The sequence below is a fragment of the Empidonax traillii genome, unplaced genomic scaffold (assembly GCF_003031625.1).
Source record: "Empidonax traillii isolate 1590-97213 ecotype Southwest subspecies unplaced genomic scaffold, ASM303162v1 scaffold1380:size119256, whole genome shotgun sequence".
NCBI classification, from domain to species: domain Eukaryota; kingdom Metazoa; phylum Chordata; class Aves; order Passeriformes; family Tyrannidae; genus Empidonax; species Empidonax traillii.
The window spans coordinates 99509-111989 of NW_020956573.1; the positions used below are offsets into that span (position 1 = coordinate 99509).

Here is a 12481-nt window from a genome sequence, read left to right on the forward strand (position 1 = left end):
TAACAGGGTTTAATTTGCACACCTCGGTGTCTCTGGGCTCCAGTTTCTCATATTTGAAAGATATATATATTTATAGTTATTATCTACAGCCTGTGCTTCAATTTTGTATATATATGATGCATTAAATATATTACATACAATCTGGGCTTCAGTTCCTTACATAGGAAGTGTGTGTGTATATATATATACACATATATATATATAATATATATAATGTATATAGTCTTTGGGTTTCATGTCCTTATATATCAAGAATTTCTATGTATTTTTATATATTATATGTAGTCTGGGCTTCAATTCCTTATATATTAAACATTTATATATATATATATATATATAAACTATATATATTATCTATAGTCTGGGCTTTAGTTCCTTACATAGGGAGCATATATATATATAAAATATATATTATATATAGTCTCTGGGCTTCATTTCTTCATATATCAAGCATTTCTATATGTTTTTATATATTATATATAGTCTGTGCTTCAAATCCTTAATCCTTATATATGAAGCATTTCTATATATTATATATAATCTGGGTTTCAGTTCTTTAGATAGAAGTATTTATATATATATAAAATATAAGTATTATGTACAGTCTCTGGGCTTCAGTTCCTTATATATGCTTCATATATAAGGGACTGAATATTTGTATACATATATATTTGTATACATTTTCCTCACGAGGAAAAGTCAGGATATTTTTACAATTCCCACAGGAAGGCAACGTCCTGCTGCTGATCTCATCCCCCTTCCAAAGCACTGATGGCCCTGAAGTTTGTGCAGAGTTCTTGGAGGGGAGTTTGTGAGCTTCAAAAGGTGTTTCCAGGTGTTTCCAGTTTTTCTGAGTGTATCTGCTGAGCTCTTGGAAGATGCTGCCCAAGCTTGCTGGCCAAGCTTGTCTCAATCCTCACCAGCAAAAAAGCAATTTTCATATAAGAGGAGATTAGAAGCCTTCCTGCCGGTGCTGAGCATGCATTTTCTGATTTAAAAAAACAACAAATAAATAAATCTACAACCAAACCCAAACTCCCAGGGGAAAATTATCCACCAGCACCCGCCACGTGAGCCAGGTCCAGAAGTTAAGGACCTTTCTGTGAATAAAGCAATGCACCAGGTCAGCCCAGGCCTTTCATGCTGAAAGGAGGCCCAAGAAACAGAGGGAAACCCATCTTTGTGATTAACCCACCCCATCCCCTCCAACCATTCACCCCAGAGGACACTGTGAACATAGAATAACTGGGCACGTCAGCATCAATTAACCAACTCCTCAGAAAGCAGATGCTGCTATTGTGGGGACCAAGTGTGGGTGCAGGAAGGCCCCCAGCACAGCCCAGGCTGAGCAGATATGATGCTAATTGAATCCTTGCTGGCAATTTTTCACCCCTAAGTGAACAAGAAAGAGAGGAGTCTTGGAGCCTCTCATCTGTTCAGCTCGTGGGCAGGGAGATGTTTTTTTCAAGGCCAGCAAATGAGCAGCCTAATCCACAGGGGGATGGTTGGCAGGAGGGGCTCCTCTAAAAAAAAAAAAAAAAACAACACCCCAAAAAGCTGAGATGGTGAGTGTGGGTTGTGCCCTGCTCCCACCACACCAGCAGGGATGAGGGACTTGGTTATTTTGTTTAATCTTCAGGGAACTGAGGGTTTCTGCAGTTTTTCCTTGGCCAGGGGCTGGAGATCCCACGTGAGGCAGTGGGAGGGTTTTCCAGGCTGCTTCTGGAGGCTCTGACAACAAAAATATTTCAAAGAAGGACTTAATCATCCCCTGAACACCTGAATTTAAACCTAAATCTTCTCCTGCCCCTTTACTGCTAAACCCACACCCAGAACCTGCCTCTTAAACCTGCCCAGTTCTTTCCCTCTTTCCTTTGTAAGAGCGGTGGGAGGAGAAGAGTTCAGCTCCAAGGCTTTGGTGTTTAAACCCACTCAGATCTCCCTGAAACAGCCAAGCAGCAGGAAATTTGGGGTGCTCTGGGACCCCCTTAGCAGTGCTCAGCACTTACCTAACCCCAAAAAAGACAAGAGAGACCTTTCCAGGAAGGTGTCGATGCCAGTTTGCAAGTTAAGCCTGGCTAAAGTGAAAGTGAGGACTCCCAGGTTTCTGCATGGGCTGGAACCTAAATTCCAGGGTTAAACCTGCTGGGGATTATTTTTTTTGGCTGAGAGCCTCGTTTTTCATCACTCCTGGCACAAAAGAGCTGATTTCTCCCCCTCACAGCTATCAATGAATAATTAAGTCTCTTCTAGTAACCCTGCACTGAGAATGCCTTTTAAATTAAAATATTTCCCATTTGATTTTTGTTTGCTGCTCGTTGAAAATTGGGAAAAATAGGCTAATTACAGCTATCCTAATTAAGCTCCTACAATAACCCATAATTATGCCCATATTTATCACCTTTGTGCTGGACACTTTAACCTGTTGTGATTTGCAATTAGGGTTGGGGGCTTTAAGGCACCATCCTGCCTCCCCCCTCCCTTGGCATAGGTAGGGTCTGAATTGCAAGTGTGGAAACAAACTCTCCGTTTCTGAACCTGTAATTGGGGTAATTTAGGAGGGTTTTTATTAGCAGCAAGCCTGGGTCAGAAAGCTGGGCTGGGTTTAAGCACACTTAGGTGAGTCTATTTTAATAAGGACAAATTGCTGCTGAGCAGCAAAAATTCAGCCTTTTTTACCCCCCCCACCCCCTTCAGAAAGGCTGAAATCCAGCATGAGATGGCAGCCCCTGTTTGAAGGGGGAGCTGTGGTTGTATTTTGCTGTTCCATGCTGGGGGAAGGTGTACAAGTCGCAGTGGAAGTGCTTTCCTTCATCCCAGAGCACCCCCTTTAATGGACACACAAATGGGTTTGCAGGGGGAAAAGCCTCTCCTGGGCTGGTGTTTGCTGAATTCTATCCATGCCGACTGCAAGGGAGGAAAATCTCTTTCCCTTTGGTGCCTGAAGGACTCACAAAGCCAGAGGAGCTGCTGGATTTCCCTAGGAAAACCCATTTTCCAGCAGCTCCCTGGAGACCCCTCTGCAGAAAGGTCCTTCCCTGGTGCCTGCCCTTGCAGGAAACCTGAGGGATCAGACTATCCCATGGTGTAAAACTGCAAAGTAAGGGGGGTTTGCTGCTAAAATGTTTATATTTCACATGCCCAAAGAGCTGGAGTGACAGGAATGACTTGATTTCTCGAGGCACTGCAAGACTTGAACCCCCTTGGGTTGAAGAGCTTTCCCAGGAAAAGAGGGGGGAGAGAGAAAAGAAAGGAAAGCTGCCTTTATATTTATATAGAGAAACCTCCCCGATTCAACCAAACACTCAACAAGGTGGGCTTTGGTTTCTGGATCCTTTATTATGACTCTTTTCTTTCTCCCTTCCCTCCCTTTCTATCAAGGGATGTGCTTTGGGGTCTGGGTCCCTCAGGGTGACCCTGTAAAAAACCATCCAGCTCATGGGCACAAAAAAAATATTGTGGCTTTCTGGATGGATTGGCTCTCTCCCCTGATAGATCTTGGGAGCTAAAATGCAACAAGGAGACTGACATTAAATATGAGAGAGAAAATGTGGTCAAATAAATCATCTGCTAATAAAGCAAACCGAAAAATTGAGATTAAATATGCACAGTGAGAGAGTAAATTGTGCAAATAAATTGTCTTCTAATACAGCAAACTTGCCTCAATTAAATTTGGGGGAGATCATCACTCTTTTGAGGACAAATCATAGAATATCCTGAGTTGGAAGGGACCCACAAGGAACATTAAAGTCCAACTGCTGACCCTGCATAAGACACCCCTGAAGTTCTAAATAAGCCCCCCAGACTTCAGCAGAACCCAACCAGTGCCACAACATTTATTAGTTCATGTAAGAGGCAAAAATTAAAGAAGAACAAGGGGTGTGATCTTTGCACCAAACCCACTGTCTTTATGGAAAAACTTGGAGCAAGGAAAGGAGAAATTGGTTAAATCGAGTCATTTCGCTGCTCTGAAATAAGGGGAGCCCAGCACTGGCCACACTTACGAGGCCATTCAGAGCTGATTTATTCCCTGAGACCACAGAGACAAAATCAAGCCATTACGACCTTTTAAAAGCTTTCTTGCAACCAACTAAAAATATCCATTGCTGACAGATGCAAGCTGTCAATAAGGAATTTAAGAACTCAGTATGAGGAGTGGAAAGAGTGCAAAGTCTTGATAAACATCTCAAATTGGGTCTTACTCGGTGGGAAACAAGTAGTTTATGGTGGTAATTGTAAAGGGCATTTTACATTGAATCAATTAAATGAAAATCTTTTAAAGCCTTTTTAAAAGGAGACCTTTTTAAGTTAACAGGTGATTTTAATTGGAACCATGGGACTTGCATCACGGGAGGTGGGGTGGGTTTTTTTTGTTGAGGGTTGGTTTTTCTTTTTTTTTTTTTTTGGAAGCATTCAATATAGGGCAAAATCGATACACTTCCATCAGCATTTGAACTCCCAGAGTCTTGCAAGTTGAATGGTGAAGCCAAGCAAGAATTACAGTTGGCTCTGGGTTTGTGAGGCTTTTTCCAGCAATTAAATATGTCTCCATCACAGCTCCTTAACTGTGAAAGGTGCAGGAGAATTTATCAAGACTCAGTTGCTTAGGATAATTTTTTTGGTCAGAATCATCCACCGTAACCCACTACAAAACTTTTTAATAGATATTTTTGACATAATCAAATGCAGTAATTGCAGCATTTCACTTTTAAATTAAATTTAAATTCTTTTTTTCACCCTTCACAGCCCTCTGCAGAATTATCAGCAGCAGGCAATGCCTGTGAACCTGAGGGACAAATGCCATGAGCACAAAACCTTCCCCTCTAAAGCAAATGGCACTTTGGGCCACTTTGTCTTTTAGAGCTGGTGAATTCCTGCTCTTCCCAGTGCTCTGCAATCCATCAAATCCAGCCGTATCTGCCCTGCAAGGTGAGATCCAGGAACACCAACTGCCTGCCTGGGAGGAGGAGAGGGAAAACCAGGGGCAGGAATAACACCCAGGCCCCAGGTAGAGGCTTGGAAATGGTTCCTCTGCAGACTCCTGGAGGCAGAATTAACTAGGATAACCTGTGGATCCTTCATTCCCCAAAAATCAGCTTCAAATTTGCATCTCCTCTCCTAAAATTCAGAGGGAAATGTCTGGTGTGTCTCATCCCCCTGAGATCCAGGGGCAGCAGGGCGGCAGAAGAGGCAGAAAATTCATCACACAACCTGCATTTTGGGGGGAAAAAATCCCCTCAAAGGGGCTCTGAGAAGTTCCCCAGGGGAATAAACAAGGGGAAAAAGCAAGGACAGCAGGGCAGGTGGGGAAACTGAGGCACAGTGAGATCCCAGCAGGGAGGGGAGCCAACAACAATCCAGCCCCCTCATCCTGGGTGGGCATCACACCCTCCCTTCCTCCCTGGAATTGCTGTGCTTCTGCTGTGCACCCAGTGATTAGTGGGAGTGTGAAGTTATGGAGTGGGAGATCCAATCACAGCCACAACTCCAGCTCTGCACAGGCCTATTTGAAAGGGTAAGTGTTCCACAGTTGTTGGTTGTTTGGTTTTGTTTTTTTTTTTTTTTTCATGCCTGCAACAATCTACACAAATAGGCTTTTAAATTAAGCAGTGATTTGGAATATAAGTGAGTGCATTTAAGCTGCTAAGAGATGGAAAGATCCTAATGGCTGAAATATTTGTCATATCACAAATAAACTGGCTGTATGGGGAGCTACTAATATAACTAATTTTTACCAAATCCTTCACTGCTCTGTGACAGAAAATGAGGTCAGCACAGGTTGAGGCAACAGCAAATGAGCAGCTGCCAGAAGGCAGCACAGAATACTGATAAAGGACTCTGCAGGAACTGTGCTGCCTGCCCACAGAAACAGGAATCAGTTTGTTCAAATTAAGAGATAGCTTTTCCAGAGCATCCAGGGGTTTAATGGAAAGGTGCCAGTGAATACAGGCTTTCAATGGATCTGGAATACAAATGCCTTCCGAGGTGTTTCCTCCCTGTCCCCCCAGACCTGGGCTCATCCAGTTTTATCCAGGAGTTCTGGAGGATTTGGAAAGGCACTGAGGGGTCAGGGAGGGCGGGAGGTGCCCTGGGGGCAGCTGATGAGAGTCCCTGGGATTCCTACAGTTCCTCTGGGGTTTTCCAGTTACAGGAATTAAACTCTGACCTAATCTGCCACTCACCACGGAGGAAAAGTGAAAGGAAGAGGGTTTTGGATCACTTGGGCCCCTTTAATGGAACAAACCAACCCCAAAGCCCACAGAGATGGTGCCTGGAAGTGCCTGGAGCAGCTCTTGCACCTCTAGAGGTTGAGGAGACTCCCAAAATCACTCCAGGACAAGGTGCTCTAAGCTGCCACGTGGAGGGTAATACACCCAGGGAAGAGGGAAATGCTCCCTGCCAGGGCTGCAGCAACAGCCTGTGTTTTTCTCTCAAGGCTGCCTCAAACATTTGGGACCAAGTGGGATGCAGCCACAGTCTGGTTCGATGAGGAAAACAACAGAATTGTTTTCATTCTCAGAAAGAAACCAAGAACGTTTCGGAAGGGGAAATTTCTCCCTCCTTTACAGCGATAAGCAACCTGTCTTTGAATAAGGGGAGGATTTTGGTCATAATTTTCCCTGAGCCTCAAATGAGTGAAAAAAACCCAAGAACTCCATTGGTGAAGTGAGAAAGTGAGACCTGGGGAAACTGAGGCACGAGATATCTTCCATAAGAATTAGAGAATCACAGAGTATCCTGAGCTGGAAGCCTGAGAGTGACCCCACCACGGCAAAAACGGGTCAGAGAGGGGACCAGGGTGTCCAGTTTTCATTTGGGATGACCATCACACATAACCCCAGCTCCCTGTGCCATGTGAGAGGGATCAATGCCCAGGGAGCTTTGGGAGTGGAACAGAGACCACTTGGGAGCATCAGCCAATTTAAGAAGAAGTAGCTCGACATGGATTAGCAATAAAACACAAAGCTCGCCACACTCCCGAAATGGAACGGTGCAAGGGTTCATATTTGATAACCATTAAATGGTTTAATGAAATAATTATAACCCAGACTCCTGAGCCCGGCCAGGATCAATAACTATGAGTTCTAAGCAACAGCATGACCCGAGTTCTGCCATTTTCCCAGTGCTCCCCAGCAGGCAGAGTGTGAGACCACAAATGAGATTGACTGGAAAGTTGCATTAAAACCCCCCCATCAAGGGCAATCATGGATTAAAGGCCACTGTGGCGCTGCAGTGGGCTGGTCAATACGCTTTATTTTCCGCATCACCCCCAATTTTGCTGCCCTCCCTCCCACTATTAGTGGGAGTCGATGTGCTGTCGATGCCTGGTGCTGGCAGAAGCTGCATTAATGCAGGCTCACAAAAGCAGGGCTCGTGGCATTATCACTTCACTCACTTTCAAATTACAGCCTAATGCTGTCTCCAGGCAGCCTGTGACACGTTAACACTATGTGTGGTTTGCTGGTGCCGGGCTAAATATTTCAGGGCTAAAGATTTCAGCCGAGATTTGACGACTGAAATAAAACCACTGCCCAGCGGGAAATCATTCCAGGCAGGAGAGCGAGGCATTGGTGGAAAATCGACAGGAAAGGGGTGATGATGTGGGAGAGGGGACGAAGAGCGGGGAAGGTGTGAGGGGAGGAGGAGGGCTGGTGTGTCCCCGTGTCTGCTGGGGGACAAATTTATCAAATAAATCCAGTGATGGGGCAGAGGTGATGAGAAAAATAATACAAGTACCTGTGCCTGTACTGTAAAAGCAACACAAGGCACTCACCTGTCCAGGAATTCACCTGTCCAGGTACCCTCATACAATACCTGCACTTGCTCCCAGGCACAGGTTTAGGTGCTCTTTTGGTGCTTTTAAATGTCAAAGCATCCCCCCCTCCATGACACATGAAATGCAGGTGGATGCACCCAGAGAGATGCTTTGCTTTGGTGGGTATCCTTTCTTTTGGTGGCTGTGCTTGATTTGCTGCTGAAGGTCCCAAATTAGCTGAGGTTGTGTCACCCTCACTTCCCCAAAGGGCAGGGCAGCCCTGGCCTTGCAGCCTGGCAGAAGAAAGCCTGGATTCACTGCTGGTTCTGGTACAGGGCTCCAAGGCACAGCCAGCCCCATTAATCCTGGCTTTTCCCAACCCCATCCACTCCCTCCTCCAGCAAATGCCTCGGGCTTTCAGCAGGAACAAAACAGCCCCTGGAGTGATGGAAAAACAGGCACTTGACCAGGGACAGGAGACAAGTGCTGAGCCTCAGCACCGAGCAGGCTCTGGGTCTGCTGGTTCAGCTGCATTTTGCCTTCACACCGAGCACTTTCAAACCACAGCTTTGATCTGTGCCCCTTCCTCACAGCCACCCGCCCCTGAACACCCAGTCCCCACCTTTCCTGAGGTGTTTTTATTCTCTTGTGCTTGTGGGGGGAGTTCTTGAGGGCTGTTTGAAAGAGTCGACAAACAGCACCTCTGTAGCTGTTGGAGGTTAAGGAGTTCCCTCTTCTACAAGGCAGGGAAAAGCAGCACAGCTTGGTTCATTATCCTTAAGGCCACTGCAGATTATGAACCTAAGTTTGCTCACAAACACGAGTGTTTAACATCAATAAACTGTCTTTCAATCACACCTTCTTCTTGAAGAGACTGTGAAAGCTTCTTCAGAGCTCCTTGTCTTTGCATTTTGTGGTATGTGAAGGAAATAAACTGAGTCTGACTCTCAAGTTTCCTTCCCTTATTTATTAACAAAGGATAAATTTGATTTTGTGCTTATAAAGAAGAGGGATGGAAGCAACTTGAAATCAAGAGCTGGAATTAGCCACACAGTAACCTAAAAACAGCTCCCCTGTTTTGCAGACAACTCTTCAGGTTTCTTTGTTGTCATTAATGTAAAATGTCACAAACTCAACATCGTTTTCACTCATTTGTTCATGAAAACTGACTGTGTCAAGCACTGCTGTGGCTGCAGAACTCTGCAGCAGCTCCTTCTGTCCCACTCTGGGTCCCACATCCCCCTGGCCAGACCCCCAGGCTGTACCTGTGCTTGTTTAGGATTTACAGTGTGGAACCTCCTCCCTGAGCCTGAGCAGGATGGTGGGTTTGAACCAGAGCTCTGACAGCAACATCCTCCTGTGAGAACTGTGCTGGCTTCACCCACTGGTCCTAAAACATCCTAAAAATCCACTTTCCCACCCCCATTTCCACTTCGTGTCCCTTAGGGCAACAAAGGCACCACACAATATTCATGGGAGGTGCTGCCACGGATCCAGTTAAATGCCATAAATATTTTTGAGTGATAAAATTCAAAACCTTAGAGGGAGGGCAACCAAAAAAAGGTGCCCCTGTGCCATTCCATGGTCAGGTGCTGCTATCTGGTGGCCCAGCACCAGCAGTGCCAGCAGGGTTCCCAGCCACCCCAAGCTGAATGGAATTTAAACCCTGCAGAGCAACACTCATTTCCCACCCAATTTGGTAGGATTAATTCATTGGTTTTTCCCCTAATTGTTATTAAGGGGTTATAGCAGCTGGCAGTGCACAGATGTTGCAATCAGCAGGCACAGGTTGAGGGGACACCTAGGGACAGTCCTGTTGTTGTCCTATGCCAAGGTCACCTGGGACAGGGTAATTTGTTCACAGTGGTTTGCCCAGGGCTGTGATTGGGGTGTGGGATGACAACAGGGATGATCACACAGGGATGGTTCAGTTCCTGCTGAGCAGGGCTGGCACAGAAGCCTCTTCTGGTCCTCACCCCATCAAGTATAGCCTGGAGGGGCACAAGGAGCTGGGAGGGGACACAGCCAGGACAGGTGACCCCAAAGGATGCCCCAGAACTTGTGGGGTCACAGTCAGCATAGAGAGCTGGGGGAAGGAGAAGTGGAGACAGGGATGGGATTTTCCCTCCCTAGTCACCATTAGGTGTGAGGAATAAATTTCATGGTTTGCTTTCATTTTACCAAATAAATTGCCAACCACAAGCTCTCCCAGCATTGCTCTGCCCCCAAGTACCACACACAGCCCTGGCACTACGACCCAAAAATGAAGTGTGGGGATCTGAACGCCACAGGCAGCTGAGGGAGCTGGGTTTGCCTCGTTTTGAGGTGACCTCGTGAAGGGAACAGGCTGATCCCTGCCTGGGATCCAGGGGCAGGGTGCACAGGAACACCAAGCTGTGCTGCAGGGTTAGAGCGGACAGGGAAATGCTTCCTTACTGACAGGGAGGGTAAACTGTGGTTTAAACACCAGGTCACCCAGCCCTGCTCAGACAGAGGGACTGGATGATCTCTTTTAACTCCCTTCCCACTGATCCTGTCCTAGAGGTTCTCATGGACTGCACTTGCACCTTATAACTGCCACTGCAGCAGTTTCCATAAAATAGCTATTACTGCCCATTACTGGTGAAACCACCACCCAAAACCACCTCTTCCCACCCAGCAACAGCTTCTCTAACTTTAATTCTATTTACCCTTCTCTTCCCTTCGTTTACAAATACCAATAAGTGAAGACAGAGACAGTGTGATGCCCATTAAATAGCTTTTATTCTTTAGGACATGAACTGCATTTCCACTCATTACAGTACTGTAAAGTGCAATGGTTTCATCTCCCTCCTGTGCACACTTTCAAGTATTTAAAATGCCCAGAAAAAATGTTTCTTTTGATTTTTGTTTTCTTTTTTTTTTTTTTTTACAGCAGCTGAGTTATGGAGTTTTTAATCTGGCAAAACCAACCCAGATGTGCCTACAGGTAGGTCCTTCACTCTACCCCCCACCTGGGGGTCCTCCAACACTAACTGCTAGTGGAATGCATTTCCCAGTGTCCTTAGTCCACCTCCTCGATGGTTGGTCCAGAAGAGGCTCCCCCAGAGGGAGGAGCTCCACCACCTGGGAATCCTCCAGGCATCCCACCGGGCATCCCTCCAGCGCTCTGGTACAGCTTGGTGATGATGGGGTTGCAGACCTTCTCCAGCTCCTTCTGCTGGTGCTCAAACTCCTCCTTCTCTGCAGTCTGGAAAAAGACAAGAGCTCGGTTAACTTTGCTCTCACCCATGGACACAGCCCAGAGACAAAATGGGGTTACATACTTCAAGAACCCAGGCTTATTTTTAGTCCAGATTATTATTATTTTAGGCTATGCTCAGCCCCACCAAGTCAGATTTGAATTGGATAGATCCAAGGGAACTTCTGCTTAGTTCAACACAACCTCCTGTTGCTCAAGGAGCAACATTTGAGGTCAGGTCACGGGTGTGAGGGAGAAACCCAGCTGGAAAAAGGAGGGAGTGGAAGATGTGGTCGCTCAGACATCCAAGGAAGGAACTTGGACCAACACAAGTCTTTCGACTTCTGGTGGAAACTACGAATGGCTTTGGAATCACTTTCATCACAGCAACCATTGCTCTCCCACCATCCTGGACCAGCCCAGCCGGACACCAGGAGCACGGAATGTCACCTACCTGATTCTTGTCCAGCCAGTTGATGATCTCATTGCATTTGTCCAGGATTTTCTGCTTGTCCTCATCAGAGATCTTGCCCTGGAGCTTCTCATCCTCCACAGTTGCTTTCATGTTGAAGGCATAGGACTCCAGGGAGTTCTTGGAGGACACCTTATCCCTCTGCTTCTCGTCCTCTGCCTTGTACTTCTCTGCCTCCTGCACCATCCTCTCAATGTCTTCCTTGCTCAGCCGGCCTGCAAAGCACAAGGCATGATTTGAGCTCAGTCACAAATTCCCACATGTTAAAAATAACACATTTCTGGTTAGTTTGGGCAGGCTAAAGAGGCACAAAATGTGCTTTCTTAGAACTACTGCACCAGCAGCAATGCAAGGCTCACTGCTATAAATCAATGTGAAAATGCCAATTACAAGCAAGCTGTGATTAAAGGGTACAGGTCAGAGCTCTCCAGCCTCCCACCCTGAGGAACATGTGGGTTCCTTACCCTTGTCATTTGTGATGGTGATCTTGTTCTCCTTGCCAGTGCTCTTGTCCACAGCAGACACGTTCAGGATGCCATTGGCATCAATATCAAAGGTTACTTCAATCTGAGGGACACCTCTGGGAGCAGGGGGAATGCCAGTCAGCTCGAACTTGCCCAGCAAGTTGTTGTCCTTAGTCATGGCACGTTCTCCTTCGTACACCTGGTGAGCAAAACCAGACAATTATGTCATTAAGGTTAACATTATTAAATCATAATGAACTATTCATTATCCTGAGGGGACGTGGTCGCTCAGACATCCAAGGAAGGAACTTGGACCAACACAAGTCTTTCGACTTCTGGTGGAAACTACGAATGGCTTTGGAATCACTTTCATCACAGCAACCAGGGATTTATGAACTGCCAGGACACACCACCTCTGGCCTAGGAGTTACTGGAACTACATCATATCATCCCAGAGCTCTGTGCTTACCTGGATCAGCACCCCAGGCTGGTTGTCAGAGTAAGTGGTGAAGGTCTGGGTCTGCTTGGTGGGGATGGTGGTGTTGCGCTTGATCAGCACTGTCATGACA

The 12481-nt window shown here is 46.2% G+C and overlaps 1 protein-coding gene and 2 non-coding genes across 4 annotated transcripts in view; all 3 read right to left on the reverse strand.

Annotated features, from left to right (window-relative positions):
• Nucleotides 1-10497: 10497 nt before the first annotated feature.
• Nucleotides 10498-12481, reverse strand: part of HSPA8 (heat shock protein family A (Hsp70) member 8) — a 6177-nt gene continuing 4193 nt past the window's right edge. Inside the window, exons 7-10 of one of the 2 annotated variants that reach the window (XM_027906968.1) lie at nucleotides 12382-12481; nucleotides 11913-12111; nucleotides 11431-11663; nucleotides 10498-10985 (exon numbers count right to left, since the gene is read on the reverse strand). In XM_027906968.1, coding sequence (XP_027762769.1) covers nucleotides 10800-10985; nucleotides 11431-11663; nucleotides 11913-12111; nucleotides 12382-12481 — 718 coding nt within the window. In that variant the 3' untranslated portion in view covers nucleotides 10498-10799. The remainder of the gene's footprint in view (nucleotides 10986-11430; nucleotides 11664-11912; nucleotides 12112-12381) is intronic. The other variant, XM_027906969.1, reaches the window with a different exon arrangement.
• Nucleotides 11270-11366, reverse strand: LOC114069870. Its single transcript, XR_003573837.1, has one exon. It is a non-coding gene; the product is annotated as a small nucleolar RNA SNORD14 (small nucleolar RNA).
• Nucleotides 12197-12293, reverse strand: LOC114069871. Its single transcript, XR_003573838.1, has one exon. It is a non-coding gene; the product is annotated as a small nucleolar RNA SNORD14 (small nucleolar RNA).